The sequence below is a fragment of the Caretta caretta genome, chromosome 4, assembly GCF_965140235.1.
Source record: "Caretta caretta isolate rCarCar2 chromosome 4, rCarCar1.hap1, whole genome shotgun sequence".
NCBI lineage: Eukaryota > Metazoa > Chordata > Testudines > Cheloniidae > Caretta > Caretta caretta.
Genome location: NC_134209.1, coordinates 122027605 through 122043898, shown reverse-complemented (window position 1 = coordinate 122043898; position 16294 = coordinate 122027605). Strand labels below are relative to the sequence as shown.

General features: G+C 41.7%; 2 protein-coding genes across 6 annotated transcripts in view; one reads left to right on the top strand and one right to left on the bottom strand.

Moving 5' to 3' along the window:
• NCAPG (non-SMC condensin I complex subunit G) overlaps window positions 1-13322 on the top strand; it is a 40471-nt gene extending 27149 nt beyond the window's left edge. The window contains exons 17-22 of the mRNA XM_048848753.2: window positions 2464-2638; window positions 3048-3209; window positions 8597-8747; window positions 10407-10499; window positions 11967-12045; window positions 12959-13322. Coding sequence (XP_048704710.1) covers window positions 2464-2638; window positions 3048-3209; window positions 8597-8747; window positions 10407-10499; window positions 11967-12045; window positions 12959-13085 — 787 coding nt within the window. The 3' untranslated portion in view covers window positions 13086-13322. The remainder of the gene's footprint in view (window positions 1-2463; window positions 2639-3047; window positions 3210-8596; window positions 8748-10406; window positions 10500-11966; window positions 12046-12958) is intronic.
• A 612-nt stretch (window positions 13323-13934) lies between these two features.
• LCORL (ligand dependent nuclear receptor corepressor like) overlaps window positions 13935-16294 on the bottom strand; it is a 177697-nt gene continuing 175337 nt past the window's right edge. For 4 of the 5 annotated variants that reach the window (XM_048848741.2, XM_075128015.1, XM_075128013.1 and 1 more), the window contains exon 8: window positions 14724-14859. In XM_048848741.2, the coding sequence (XP_048704698.2) occupies window positions 14855-14859 (5 nt within the window). In that variant the 3' untranslated portion in view covers window positions 14724-14854. Of the gene's footprint in view, window positions 14860-16294 lie in introns of all 5 variants that reach the window. The other variant, XM_048848747.2, reaches the window with a different exon arrangement.

The window sequence follows — 16294 nt, the reverse complement described above, 5'->3', positions numbered from 1 at the left end:
AATGTCTGGATCTGGAACCACAGTGACTGCCAGATCATCCAGCTCTGAACAAGCGGCAGCTGGAAGATGGTTCAGGACACTGCGATAATGTTCCACCCAGTGTGAGAGAATGTCGTCATGCGATTTACATGGATGACGTTGGCTGTCGTTCAGGATGCCATTTGTAATGACTACCTCTTGACTGCTGAGGTTGCAAATGGCGTGAAATGCTTCAAGTCACCCCGGCTAAGCCAAATTTGACATCTGCCATTTGGTTATAATATGGCTTGCGATCGTGGAGTGCCAGGATGTTAAATTTTCACTTCAGCTGATTACAAGTGTGCTTATCACCATGCTGGCGGGCTGTGGCCTTCAATTTAATAATCTGGAAGGCCTTTTCTGATGGCCATGGTCGACCTGCTGGATACCGATGAGCAGCAATTGTCTGCTCAGCAGATGGGTTGAGGGTAGAAGTGAACAGGGACCAGGCAACCTCCACGTCGTCTGGCAGATGAGCTAGAGCCAAGAATCTGTTGCTGACGTCAATACAAAACCTGTTGGCTAAACCTGGCACATGGAGTGTGTTGATGTAAAACTTCATCATCATTGCAGAGGATTTACCCTGCTCGTTGGCGCATCAACACCATACGGGCAACCACTAGAAGGTGATATGTGTTCGCTGCGCATTCTGCACCACTGTATGCTCCACAGGAGGCGAAGAGATGCCTATCGCGTGTAATGATGTGGTCCAACTCCTTCTGAGTGACTCCATCATGAGAGATCCATGACATCTGGTATATGCGTTGCCACTTTGAACCATGACCCAAGAATGGAAAGAATCTGGGAGGCACAGAATGTAAGCAAGCGGCAAGAGTTATCATTGGGTGTGCTCGAACCATAATGACCAATGACCTGTTCAAATCCAGTTCGTAGGGAGCCTGTAACTGCATTTAGGTCACCCAGGATCATGAGATCATCATGTGGTGGAACTGTGCATACTAGATGTTCCAATTGATTGTAGAAATGATCTTTAAGTCCACAGATTCCTCTGTCTGCGCATAGATTACTGTGACAGTGAGATAACTGTGCCGATGTTTGACATGCAGTTAGGGTTGGAGTAAAATAAATCTCTTCTGTTCTTTTGAAATTCCCTTTTATCTCCTTTTGTCCTTCTTTTCTTTCCCCTCTCTTAAATCTATAGTTTTTACTGCTGCCTGTGAAACTGCTTTGGGAGCTCTGATCCAGCTCTTTTATTGAATTTCTGAAGGAAGAGATGATATAAACAGAATTGTTTTTACTTGTTTATGCTGCTGAGCACTGCAGCCAGGCATTGAAGTGTTCCTGACGGAACACTAGCAGTGGAACTTCAAAAGGAAACAGACAAACTGACCTTAGTGCTCAGCAGCTGTGTAGAGGAAACAGTTGGGCTCCTGTTTTAAATAATTAAATTTGCAGATTCAGGATTTTCAATGCAGGGTATTTGTTTTTGTGGGGCAGAAGGAGGTTGGTGCGGGAGAGGGAAAGGTGAGGTTTAAATAAACCCAACAAAAATGTGGCAGACTTAAACTCTCCTTCCTTTCTCTGGCACGGGAAAAATAGGACTGGCTACTCTTTGAGTGGCAGTTTGTGGCTAGCTAGTATAAAAGCTAAAGTGGGAATATGAAATAGTTACGGCATCCTTTTTTTACAATAAAATGTGAATTTAAAGTTTCTACAAATTGCTACTAAAAGGACAGCTGAATGAATTGGGGATGAGGAGGGGGAAATTGTGGAGGGAAAAACCCTTAATTTCCTATCGCTACTCTGTCAAGAGCAGGAATAAGTCACTTTATTGAGAGGATAATTTTTCATTTAACTTCTGTTGAGTCCAGTATCAAAGTGAAACTAGGATATATGTCTTCAGTGTCCCCCAATCTGGAAAAATGGGCTGACCTCTGTGATTAGTTCTTCTGCATGTGAACAGGTTATCTGGTTTTATTGAGACATGTTCTCTGGTTGCAGTTACATTGGCAAGAGGAGTCTGAAATCTTTATCTTTGAACATTAGTCTTACTGTATATCCCACCAAGTCAAGGTCATTCTTTGTTCCAGAGTCACCACTATTAAAAATGCAATTGCGTATGTGCTATTGTGGCATTGAATGTACCTTCTCTAATAGGAGGGAAATGCTAATGTACTTCCTTGGTTATCATCCCTTTGGATGATCCCTCTGGAGAGTTGCAAACTGGATTCTTCAGGGACCAATAGACACAGAAAGGGTTGTTGGATAAATAACCTGGTTTTAAACTGTTTTAGGGCCTTCTTTCTGATCCAGTAAACAGACAGGACCCCTGGTCCATGGTGGACCCCAATCCTTAGGATGGGGTTGGAAGGTTTGGGCCTACTGTGGCCCCACAAAATACTGTGCTAGTTCTGAGATGAGGCTGTGATGAACTTCTGATCACATTTTCGCATTGTTTACTAACATTTGACTCTTTTAAAACAGGACTAATCAGGAATGTTTTGAGGAAGCCTTTCTTCCAACTCTGCGCACACTGTTTAATGCTCCTGCATCTTCACCTTTGGCTGAAGTAGATATAGTTAATGTTTCTGAACTGTTAGTGGACCTGACAAGACCAAGTGGACTGAATCCTCAGGCCAAAAGGTCCCAGGATTACCAAGTATGTAGATCATGGCTGACGGGGGTGCTACTTTGATGTTTGTGGCTAGAGATTGCATCCCAACAACCCAGCCACTGCTATCACTCTGTGAAGATTTCTCCGTTTGAGGCTCTTGCATAAGAAGGAAGGAAAGAGATTATCCCAAGTGACCTGTCTCTAGCTTGCTGTTTCCTCATGTGGCTAAAGCAACACCACCGTACTTAATTTCCCAGCAGCTGTTGTTTGCTCCCTCCTGTGTGTGCGTGCATGTACGTAAATTGGCGCACATGCATAAAATGCTGCTTTTTGAGAAATGTAATTTTTTACCATTTAACATAGCTGATCGGGCACTTAAGTCAGGCACATTACACGGTATTCTCATGTAAATAACTTTCAACCAGCTTTCAGAATATTCTTATGATTTTTACAGGATTTAACAGTGCATGATAGCTTAGCCGTGAAAATCTGCAATGAGATCTTGATAGACCCAACTGCACCAGATGTTCGTATTTATGCAAAAGCCTTGAGTTCATTGGAACTCAGTAAATATTTCACAAAAGATCTTCTGGTCCTACTTGAGGAGATCCTTGAGGTAGGTAGTATACAAATAAATTGTTACACTGCTCTTGGTACCTTTTTTAATAGCTAAAAATTCAGTATTCTAGTAGTATTCCATAGTTTATTTTTTAGTTATTTAACAAAGAATCTGTGTTTAACTAAATACTAATCAGGATGGAATTATTTTTGTTTTAATCAGGATATTTATATTTTAAACTGTGGGCTGAGATCACTATGAACTATGTTGTTAAAATACATTGAACCATTTCAACCAGTGCAATAAGTTGAAGCTACATGCCATGTTTTTCATGTGTCATCACAGTAAGATTCATGATAGATGTGCTGCACCTTATTTTATCACATTTAAATAAAATTGAAGATAGTCCTTTACATCTTGGACCATAGAATAGAATCATAGACGATTAGGAAGAGACCTCAGAGTCATCTAGTCCAACCCCTTCTCAAAACAGGGCCAGCCCCAACTAAATTATCCCAGCCAGGGCTTTGTCAAGCTGGGCCTTAAAAACCTCTAAAGATGGAGATTCCATCACCTCCCTAGGTAACCCATTCCAGTGCTGCACCACCCTCCTAGTGAAATATGTTTTCCTAATATTCAACCTAGACCTCCCACACTGCAACTTGAGATCATTGCTCCTTGTTCTATCATCTGCCACCACTGAGAACAGCTTAGCTCCATCCTCTTTGGATCCCTCCCCCCTTCAGGTAGTTGAAGGCTGCTATCAAATCCCCCCTCACTCTTCTCTTCTGCAGATTAAAGAAGACCGGTTCCCTCAGCCTCTCCTCATAAATCATGTGCCGCAGCCCCCTAATCATTTTTGTTGCCCTCCGCTGGGCTCTGTCCAATTTGTCCACATCCTTTCTGTAATGGGGGGGCCCAAAACTGGACGCAATACTCCAGATGTGGCCTCACCAGTGCCGAATAGAGGGGAATAATCACTTCCCTGGATCTGCTAGCGATGGTCCTACTAATGCAACCCAATATGCAGTTAGCCTTCTTGGCAATAAGGGCACATTGTTGACTCATATCCAGCTTTTTGTTCTCTGTAATCCCTAGGTCCTTTTCTGCAGAACTGCCGCTTAGCCAGTCAGTCTCCAGCCTGTAGCAGTGCATGGGATTCTTCCATCCGAAGTGCAGGAGTCTGCACTTATCCTTGTTGAACCTCATCAGATTTCTTTTAGCCCAATCATCCAGTTTGTCTAGGTCACTCTGGCCCCTATCCCTACCCTCCAGTACATCTACCTCTCCTCCCTGCTTAGTGTCATCCGCGAACTTGCTGAGGGTGCAGTCCATCCCATCATCCAGATCATTAGTGAAAATGTTGAACAAAACTGGCCCCAGGACAGACCCCTGGGGCACTCTGCTTGATGCTGGCTGCCAAGTAGACATCGAACCATTAATCGCTACCCGTTGAGCCTGATGATCTAGCCAGCTTTCTATCAACCTTATAGTCCATTCATCCAATCCATACTTTTTTAACTTGCTGGCAAGAATACTGTGGGAGACTGTATCAAAAGCTTTGCTAAAGTCAAGATATATCACACCCACCACTTTCCCCATATCCACAGAGCCAGTTATCTCATCATAGAATGCAATAAGGTTGGTTAGGCGTGATTTGCCCTTGGTGAATCCATGTTGACTGCTCCTGATCACCTTCCTCTCCAAGTGCTTCAAAATGGATTCCTTGAGGACCTGCTCCATGTTTTTTCTAGGGACTGAAGTAAGGCTGACCTGTCTGTAGTTCTCTGGATTTTCCTTCTTCCCTTTTTTAAAGGCACCATGTTTGCCTTTTTCCAATTGTCTGAGACCTTGAGTTTTCAAAGATAATGGCCAATGGCTCTGCAGTCACACCAGCCAACTTCCTCAGCATCCTCGGATGCATTAGATCCGGCCCCAAGGACTTGTGCGTGTCCAGCTTTTCTAAATAGTCCTTAACCTGTTGTTTCACCACTGAGGGCTGCTCACCTCCCCATACTGTGCTGCCCAGTGCAGCAGTCTGGCAGCTGACCTTGTCTGTGAAGACCAAGGCAAAAAAAAACATTGAGTATTTCAGCTTTTTCCACATCATCTGTCACTAGGTTGCCTCCCCCATTCAGTAAGGAGGAATGCACCTCCCCCACACTTTCCTGACCTCCTCCTTGTTGCTAACATACCTGTAGAAACCCTTCTTGTTACCCTTCACATCCCTTGCTAGCTGCAACTCCAGTTGTGCTTTGGCCTTCCTGATTACATCCCTGCATGCTCGAGCAATATTTTTATACTCCTCCCTAGTCATCTGTCCAAGTTTCCAGTTCTTGTAAGCTTCCTTTTTGTGTTTAAGCTCACCAAAGGTTTCTCTGTTAAGCCAAGCTGGTTGCCTGCCATATTTGCTATTCTTTCTGTGCATCGGGATGGTTTGTTCCTGCACACTCAATAAGGATTCTTTAAAATACAGCCAGGTCTCCTGGACTCCTTTCCCCCTCATGTTGTTCTCCCAGGGGATCCTGCCCATCAGTGCCCTGAGGGAGTAAAAGTCTGCTTTTCTGAAGTCCGGGATCCATATTCTGCTGCTCTCCTTTCTTCCTTTTGTCAGGATCCTGAACTCAACCATCTCATGGTCACTGCTGCTCAGGTTGCCACCCATTTCTACTTCTCCTACCAATTCTTCCCTGTTTGTGAGCAGCAGGTCAAGAGGAGCACGGCCCCTAGTTGGTTCCAGCTACTGCTGTTAACCAAATCTCAGTATTTGCAGCTGAATGTAGAGTTGGACCTTATCTTTATTCATTCCTTCCTCAGCTGAATGCTTATGTGCATGCTTAGCATTAGGTCTCTTAGGCAATGGGGAAAGAGTACAGTTTGAGCTGAGATGGAGAGATATTGGAAGACTGCTTCAGATAGCTAAAAGAATAGCAGAGAAAACTTGCATCAACCATGGTCCGAGTGGATGGAGGGTTAGAAGAATACTGTGCTATACATGCAGAAGAGTTGAGAGGGACACAAGGTCGATAAGTCCATACCTGGATTTAACAAAAGTGGTAATTTTGAACTCAGTCCTGAAGTGAATGTGGAGCCTATGGACTCTTTTAAGGATGTGGCCTGAGGAGGGTGTGTGTGTGTGTGTGTGTGAGTGTAGGGCAATAACTTCTGCATGCGTTGGAGTCTACAGAGCTTTGGCTGTTTATCTGATTCTTCTCTATTGATTTTAAAACTAGTTGTAGTAGCTAGCTTGGTAGTTTTAATTCTAACATACAGTTTAAGCATAGTTTGACAAGCGTAGTAAGAAATGACATTCTTCCATGTTTAGAATGGCATAAAAATGAAATATATAACCTAATGTGTTGAATCCTCTTACTGCGCCAACAAAGTGCATTTCAGGCACTTATACCTAGTAATGAGAATTAATTTGCCTTTGAGTGGTGTTTGAACTATTGTGGTATTACACTATTACCTGTGTCTAATGGGGTGGGATGGCCCTTTTAAGGGATGTGGGCTTAGCCCAGGGGTGAGCAAACTTTTTGGCCTGAGGGTCACATCTGGCTATGGAAATTGTATGGGGGGCCATCAATGCTCACAAAACTGGGGTGTATGAGGGGGTGAGGGCTCCAGCTGGGGGTGCGGGCTCTGAGGTGGGGCCAGAAATGAATTCAGGGTGTGGGAAGGGGTTCTAGGCTAGGGTAGGGGATTGGGGTGTGTGAGGGCTCCAGCTGGGGGTGCAGGCTCTGGGGTGGGGTTGAGGGTGCTCCAGGCTGGGACTGAGGCGTTTGGAGGGCAGGAGGGGGATCAGGGCAGGGGTGCGGGTGGGGGGCAGGGTCTGGGCGGCGCTTACCTCAAGCAACTCCCAGAAGCAGCGGCATGTCCCCCGTCCGTCTCCTACGTGGCGGCATGGCCAAGCGGTTTTGCGTGCTGCCCTGTCCGCAGGCACCATCTCTGCAGCTCCCAGTGGCTGTGATTCCCAGCCAATGGGAGCTGCGGGGGAGGCTCTTGGGTCGGGGGCGACGTGTGGAGCCCCCTGGCTGCCCCTACGTGTGGGAGCTGGAGCGGGGACATGCCACTGCTTCCAGAAGCTGCATGGAGCGGGGCAAGCCCTCAATCCCACTTCCTGGCTGGAGCACCGGAGCGGGCCAAGTCCCGGATCCCACTCCCTGGTGGGAGCTGAAGTGCTAGATTAAAGTGTCTGAAGGGCCGGATGCGGCCTCTGGGCCGTAGTTTGCCCACCCCAGCTTAGCCTCACCTGTTACTAACTAGATGCCTTCCAGGTAGAGGGTTTGAGGTAGGGGGTTTGAGGTCAGTAGGTCACCTGGTCCTTAGATAAAAGGCCAGCAAGTAGGAAGTCTTTTCCAGAAGACCATGATCAGGGAACAGTGTGGGAGGGGCTCTCTACACCAGCTAGGTGGAAGATCTGGCTGGAGATATCTGCTGTGGCAGAAGCCTTTTGAGGAAGAGGCTTTAGGAAGGGCTAGGCATCAGGACCTGGTTTACCTGTTTTGTTTTGAGTTGGACTGTTTGGATTTTGAAAAATAAACCCATCCTAGAAGAAAGGGACTGCAATTCTATTGCTGTTGGCAGCTTTATTTGACACACTGGTTGGTGAGTTGGCCCCCTTCTTATACCACAGTACAGCAAATTGATGGAACCTTCTGGAAGCCCTGCCCATTGTAGTCCCTGCACTTCTTCCTACCCCTGAAGCTCTAAATGTTCCAAAGGTGAGGGTATAAAAGGGGCTAGGGTGCCCAACTGCCTCATTTCCTTCCAACACAGGTTATATGCAGACCTGGAACCTTTACTGGGTCTTAATAGCAGAAAACATTTATACTCTTAGTACCTTGTACATTGTAGTTTTTACCAAATAAATTGGGGATTTTAGGTTGGAGCTCTCGTATGGTCACAGAGCTGTGACGGGATTCAAAATGGTCCAGGCCTTTATATGGTCTCCTCTGAAATGTTCAGAGCAGCACAGGTGCCTCGAGGCATTGCTTTCAAAGGTTCCAGTGGCTTGCTGCACTGCCGATACACCTTCCAATAGTGTGAATGGGCAGGGACTCATCTCGAAGAATTCAGATGATTGATCAGTAGCCTTCCTTTTATTTCGGCCACTAATTCTAAAATGAACAAAGGTTTAATGCTGGTGACCTAAATAGTCTTTTTATTCTTCATCTAAATTGCTACGTAATGACCTTGGTTTTTAAACTGATCCACCCTGTTGTTTCCTAAATAATTCGCCTTGTCTGTTAGTATCCATAACTTAGAGAATGTTTTATCGCCATACAAAATATGGTACTAGTTGCATTTACTATAGTGAGGGGTACCTGATTCTCAGATATAGAAATACCAGCATTTTGTGGATAATCCTATATTAGAAGATATGTAGAAACTGAGCTGTTGCAGAATTAAGCAATATTAATATGAAACATTTCTACCCACAGAAGGTCAAAGATAAGTTGTGTCAAAGAGCGATTGAGAAATTCAAGGTGAATTTGAATTTAAGCAAAGGAAATTATTTCGACAAAGACCGCTCAGAAGTAGAACAGGAAACTGGCACCACAACATCTGAGCATGTTAATCCAAATGAGGAAGGTAATGTACTGAAAGTATGGCTAACAGAAGAGTAAATGAGTCCCTGAATGCAGGTGGGGTGGGGAGTGTATATATATTTTTTACATAGAAACGTAAAGGTTTTCTCTTTACTATGCAGAGTTTTAAAGTAACAAAAATATAAGTTGTAAATTGTACATTCTTACCCTTTTGAAAAAGTATTGCAATGTTGGACTAATCTATCTTTTGATTTTTTTTCCTAGCTTTTTCCTAGTTTCTCTGTTTTTCCCTTTCATTTTCCATATTCCTCTTGTGTTAAGTATTGCCACACGTTTCTCCATCATCGATTCTCTCCACAGTCTCTTCACAAATAAATGTTACACTAACCAGATGGGCTTTCTTCAGCAGATTTGAATAGTCACTTATCTCTTGAATACTAGTGTCTACTAATTAGCCTGGAAACCTACTGAGTTGAAAAGTTTTCACTAGTTTTCAAGTTCTTCTTTCCTTTGCTTGCTTGTTGGACTTGAGTACTTTTCATATCTGTAGTTTTTCTCAAAAGAGATTTCTTATGTTTTTCAGACTAATTTTTATTGTAGTGATATGTTAGCCGTGATGCCTCTTCTCAGTGTTAGCTTATGCATCTGGAGCTAGACTTTGCACTTGTAGTTGTGCAGCAAGAAGCTAGCCATCCTCTGTACCATTTAGGCAGCAAGGGACCACTTGCAGTTCCTGTGCTATCAGTAACTCAGATCTGTTAGCACCCCTTCGGACAAGGAGTTTAGAAATCCTTCCAGGAACTGGTCTTGATCAGTTTCCTATCTAAATAGCTAAGCAACTTTCTTAAACTGACTTGAAGACCACTCAGTTGGCTCTTCCTTTCTGTTTCTTTATTAGTGGCTTACTTCAGGGCCTGAACTCCATCATTTCAGAGTACTAAGCTTCAGGAGTCATAGCTCAGTGGGGCTGATAGATTAAAATAAATTTAATTCAGAGATGAGTCACAAAATATGTATAACAATTTCAGCTGTTTTCATCTTTGCATATTCATTGTAGGGGGAGCTGGTAGTGATTCGTTTGTTTAGGTTGTGCGCCCTCGCCTCTCTCCTCCAGCTGTGGGATAACAGCCTTTGCCTGCTGTTGGCTCATAGTTGGTTTTCTTTCCAGTGTGAAGTTCCCTCAAAGAGGAATGGAGATTCTGCATTTCAGTACATATTTTCTTGCAGCGAGAGCTCTTGTATCCTGTAAAGCAGTGGTTCTGAAATTGTGGGGTGTGCTCCCCTAGGGGTGCAGAGGAATATTTAGGGGGGTGCAGGACTGTGGCCAGCCCCCACAGGAGGGCAGGAAGGGAGTGCCATGCCCCCCAACCCAGCTCCGCTTTGAATCCGAGCTCTGCTGCTGAGGATGCCTTGGCTGTGCAGTAATTGGAGGGGTTGGGCGGCGGGGGGGGGGGGGGGGAGAAGAAGGTAGACAGATTCCATTACTGGTAAGGAGGGACATGACTGGAAAAGTTTGAGCATCACTGCTGTAAAGAAAACCACACTTTGCAATGGTTGCTAGTGTGTGTTCCTATTTTTTCTGAATTAAAAATGACTGAATTTTTAAAAAATGACAGCAGAGTTGTGTTTAGTTTATTTTCAGCATTGGTATGTAAAGATCACATCTGTTACGATTGACCTGATACACTGTTCTGTTACACAGAAAAGAATAAAGAAGCTGATCAAAGTCCTGTTAATGAACATAAAGATAATGCACCTCCAAAGCAGAAATCTACAAGAAGCAAAGCTAATAGAGGTATGAGCTGACTTATAGCTTAACATTAACAGCTACAAATATTTTTTTTTTAATTTAAAGTAAGCCCTATAGGAATTGCAGCAAAAATGTTTTTGTTGTAGCATAATTTTCTTTAAAGCCTTTGATTTTTAAAAAATAAATAAAACATCTCTGACTGACAGAGTTTATGAAACAGTTCTTGTCACTATAACACCCTTATGTGGTTACTTTACACAGACTAAAGCAGTGTCAAGTTATCTGTAAAAAGTTGGAACTGTGGTTTATGAAACGAAACTTCTGCCTCTACTTGATATTCTGTGTGTGCAAATAACGTCCATGTCAAATACACATTGCACTGTTCGTTACTGCGAGGTGAATTGTAAATTCTGTCTTTGGACACCTGACTTAAAATCTTTGAATGATTATAGGTGTTTAAAAAGTTGGGATAGAGGAGAAGAAAATGTTAACTGGTTTTAGATCCCTCATTCAACAGGTGAGAAGTAAGGGGATGTATTAACACATTTTATGGCACATTAGAGCAGTATAAGGAGAGGAGAAAGTATGTGATTTGAAGCAAGACACAAAAGCTGAGCTCTGACTTTGGAAACAACAGAGCTAGCCAAAAGAAAAGAGCCACAACCTCCACATTCTCTGGCCCTAAGTCACATCACATTACTGCCTGCAAAGATACTAACGGGCCCCGCTTGTCCAGTCTAAATATTCGGCATGGAGATGAGATAGCAAGGACTGTTCAGTCATTTTGCCTTTTAGTTGCCAATGAGAAACTGGCTTCCTAATTCCTTTTTATTATAGTCTAACTAATAGAGCCCAATAAGTATTGTATGTAAACAAATAAGGCATTTTAAGAGGGTGATGTGTGTGTTTCTTCATGGTTTATCAATCATCTATAGTCAGGGTCCTGTGTTCTATGTCTGTGGTTCTCAACCAGGGGTACATGTACCCTGGGGGTATGCAGAGGTCTTCCAGGGTGTACATCAACTCATCTCGATATTTGCCTAGTTTTACAACAGGCTACATAAAATGCATTAGTGAAATCAGTACAAACTAAAATTTCATACAGTGATTTGTTTATACTGCTCTTACTATACACTGAAATGTAAGTACAGTATTTATATTCCAGTTGATTTGATTTATATAGTAAAAATGAGAAAGTAAGCAACTTTTCAGCAATAGTGTGCTGTAACACTGTTGTATTTTTATGTCTGATTTTTTAAGCAAATAGTTTTTAGGTGAGGTGTAACTTGAGTCTGATTTGTCTTGCAGACCCCTCTGAAAGAGGTACGTAGTCTGGAAAGGTTGAGAGTCACTGGTGTAAGGAACTACCCATGTGTGGTGAGGGAAATTTGTTTAGGAAGAATAGTATTGAAGAAATGAAAAGTCTCTAGGAGTTCTAAGATGTGAAGATTGTTTGAACAAAAGGCACATTGTCATTGTTCTGGTGATGGGTAACTTTCATTTGTGTTTTAGGGCAGAGAAAAGTCAACACAGAGGCTAGGTCTGTGAACATGAGAAGAAATCGTAAAACGGTAGCGTCTGAAAGTGAAAGGTAAACAGTCTTGTGTAATGACTGTATGACGTCCCTCCTGCCACTCTAACTTCCTTCCTTCTTCCTTGCAAGCAAACTTAATTCAAATCCTTTCATCCATATGATCCTTCTTTTTAAAATTAGATGTTCCAAGCACAGAAGATAAACTACATGTTAACTATATATACTATAGAATTAATCCCAGACTTCTCAACAAGGGTAATAAAAAATAAGTAATTAAAAGCTGTCCATAAATGTTCAGTCTCCTTCAGAAGTACTAGTTAAGAAAAAGTAATTTTTTTCCTTTCAAGGAAATGAAACAATTTCTTTAATAGCTAAGACTTACAGCTAAGAAATTCAACCTGCATTAATTCTTTTCCAGTATATCTTCCAGTTTTTTGTTCTTGTGTAACAGCTATTTAGGGAAGGGTTTGTAAAGTTACCTCTGCTATACTAATTGCTACTATCTTGTTGCTATTATTCAGTTTTTTAATTTGTAAATTGATAAACTTTAGAAATCAACATTTGGAAAAAAAAATTGAATGCCATTCACTTCACCCCATTACGCAGTGCTGTTATCTTAACACTAACTGTGGACCCACATCTGCTTATGGTCAGGCACATGACCCATTAACTTCAATATGATCAGGCCCTTTAATTTGTCTAGACAATTTGTTTTATGTTGATAGCCCCTAAAAGCTTATCTTGCTGCTTTCCACGCACTTTAACTACTAACCTTTGGTTATGCCTTTGTGGTGGTCACTACTCTAATTGATATATACACAGCTATTTAAAAATAAACTTACAACCTATATCCAGTGCAGTGTCTACAATAAAGAATGCAGTTTATTATTCAGTGGTTTCAAGGCAGTGCATTTACATTTAAATTTGCTTACAACTTTTTTGTGGCCATTTTGAAACCTTTTATGTTTAGTGGTGATGAAGTTCCAGAACCAGTTACATTGCCAAGTTCAAGACCTTCAAGACGAGCAAAAACAGCAGCACTTGAGAAAACTCGGATGAATCTCTCAAAGCTTCTGAATGCAGAAGCAGATGATTGAAGATGAGAGCAAGCAAGAGAAGTGTCCTTCATGAAAGCCAGCTCTTCACAAGACTTACAAAAATAAGCTTTGTTTTACTGTCAATTTAGTTTTTTTAAAACTTTCTATAGTTGTAAAGTTCCAGGGAACTTCATGTTTTTACAATATTTTAAATTAGGGTTAATTTTGACAATCACTCCTTAGTTAGATGCATATTTTCTCTGTGTAATAAAAGTATGAAGTCTGTCTTAAACCTGATTTGCGGCTTTTAGTCTTCTTGATAAAGCACCTTAACACCACAGCACTTTCCATCTGAAGATTTAAGTCTTATTCGCAGCATTGAGAATTACCTTTTGAATTTTCAAGCTAGCTGTTGTTTTTGGTGTGCGTTTACAGTTACTGGTGCGTGGGTTCTTGAAGGCGGTACATCTTAATGGACTTATTCTCATTATTGGCTTGTCTGTATTGCAGTGTGAGGTGGGGGGGGGACCTGGTTGCTTTATGCTTCCAGTTTAACCACTGAATAATCAAAGGACACTTCTTCCAGGCTCTTGACTCTCTTGGCTCTATATTATCAAGGATGGAGAACTGAGTGAAAGAATCTTTGCTCTGTCCATAAAATAAGTGCATCGAGAAAAGGGAAATGTGCAGTATAGGGTTTTTTTATACCTAATATAACAGCACACTACTATCAATACACTTTTTATTAGACATGTCAAATAACCTTAGCTGAGGCTATGTTTTAGGCTTGATAAAATTGTCTACTAGGTAATGAAAATGGAAACATTTATATCTGCTTAAGAGGTATATTCCATGACTGTTAGAAGTGTGAAATTAATTCTAAAATGCAATAAAGCAATTAACTGGAAATGTGTTTACATCCATTTTAATTGGTGACAGGCAAATTCATAGAAACAAAACAAAATGGACCACTTATCAGAAACATCAATAAAAAAAGTGCAGATACAAGTTTGTTGAATGACTATCTTTCAAGAGATTTCTCCTGCAAGGCTGGCCTTTCTTTTAGACTACAGTTTTTAAATATTGACACATTTTCTCAGGATAAGTGAAAATAAACCCCACCCGCAACCCCCTAGAAAAGGAAAACATACTGTGCAATCTGATTGTTCTGTAAATTTTGAACATTTCTGAATGAGATTTTATACATCTTTGCCACATCTTTCTACTGCTTTGCTTCGAGGTAGTCAGTCTCCACCTGGTACAGAATTGTTTCTGAATCATTGGCATAAATCTTTACAGTTAGTGACCCATGTCACAAAATATATTAACTTTTGTGCACAAAAATAGAACTGGGATAATATATAATTAAACTTAAAAGAACATAAGCCCCCTTCCGCCTCCACCTCCCCCCCATGAAATACTATTAAAAGGGAAACATCTGATATGAGATTTGTACTGCAAAATTCCATAATGGTCAAATGCAAACCTTCATGTAAAAAACATAAGAGTACATCAAAATGAATAATGCTACTGATTTTAATATAAAGCCAAATCACAAGAGATCAGTTCAAGATCAATTTAATAAATGCTTATGATTCAGCAGGAGTAAAACAACAATGTACAAAATAATAGTGCAAGAATAGCTGCAATCTATTTGTTCTCATCACTTTTGAGATTTTGGTTAAAAACTTTACAGCTGGCAAGAGATACTGTTGCAAAATTCAGATTCCACTCAGTGGGCTGATTAAGGCACTTCTTTACGGACTTCAACGGTTGAGTTGCTGTGTTCATGTCAAATACATTCTGCTTCTCAGAGGCTTTCACTTGTATCAGGCTGGGGGAGGGGGAAAAGGAGATAAAGAACTTTAGTGTTTTATTTTTCATCCAAACCAGGCACATCACCACAGGTGAGAGGTGGAGAGGGCACTTTTCTTTTCTTTGGCTACCTCAAGCCCACCTAGAGGTACCAACTGGGAGTGGAGCAGAGCTGGGGCTCTGCACAACATCTAGGAACACTCAGGGTTTTCCTCACTGTAAGGTTAATTCAAATTATAACTGAAGCACTGTCCCCAGCTCAAGTCCTGTCCACACAGATCCTTAATGCAAGTGTGGTGGTGCTTTAAATTGGAGTTGGCTGGTGCATTGGGGCTCTTAGGCTACAGCTCAAATTAGCACAACTCATCAGCTGCCCCTACAGTTGGTTGGTGCACTTTCTGTGCTCCTCAGTATTGCCAGGTTAGCCTCTCTCGAGTGAGCATGAGAACCGCAGTCAAGCTGTAGCCTCAGTTCCTGTCCCAAAGTTTACTGTGTAAAAGTAGTCTGCTTATTGCTGTGTTTAATCTAGGTTGTATTTACAATAGAGACACTAAGGATGGATATACTATTTCCCTGGATGGCTGGGTGGTTTTGTTTTTTATCCATACCAAAAAAAGCACTGAAATCAGGCTGCAGCCTTCAATTTATTCAACGCAAAAACCTCATCAGTGCAAGGTAGTGTGCATTCAAAGGTCAACAGGAAACAGTCTCTAGAAAGTAGGACAAAATTCCAAGCTAATTTCAAAGCTCTCTAAACACATTTTCTTTATCAAAGGAACAAGTATTGGAACCAGGTGCCCCAGCAACTGTAGAGTGAGATTTTTCAAATGTACTCAGTCCTGGTGTTCACACTGTACAATTTGTCAACATTGTTTTTCAAAGGATTCAAAAGAGAACTACAAAAATGATTCAATTTCTGGAAAGCCTGACAGTGAGAATCCAGGAAAACTCAAATCCATTTACCTGAATAAAGATAGTTAAGAGTGATACTCAGCCTGAGGCTTGTGAGCTGCAAGTGTCTCTTGCAGCTCTTTGCAGCATATGTTATTAAAACACTGTGATTTTAATTATTAACCAATCAGCCTGCTTTTACTATGTTAACTAACTAGTTGATAAAATAACTTTGCTGTGAGAAAATATATATTAAAAATAAATAAGACAATGAATTCACACTACTGTAGCTCTTTAATGTTGATTGCTCACTGGCATAGTCTAGTAGAAAAAGGCACAGTGCTCCAGTGGCTAGATGCTGAAGCTAAACGAATTGACTGGAAATAAGCTGCAGGTTTAACCCACATTACCAAAACTTACATAGGCAGGTGGAGATTTTGCCATCAACTGAACTCTTAGCTATCCTCTCTATATAAAAAACATGCTCTACTTCAATCATGGGCTTGATGCAGGAATTAGTTGGTTGTGGAACATAAGGCACGGGGTTGCGGCAGCTCTGGGCA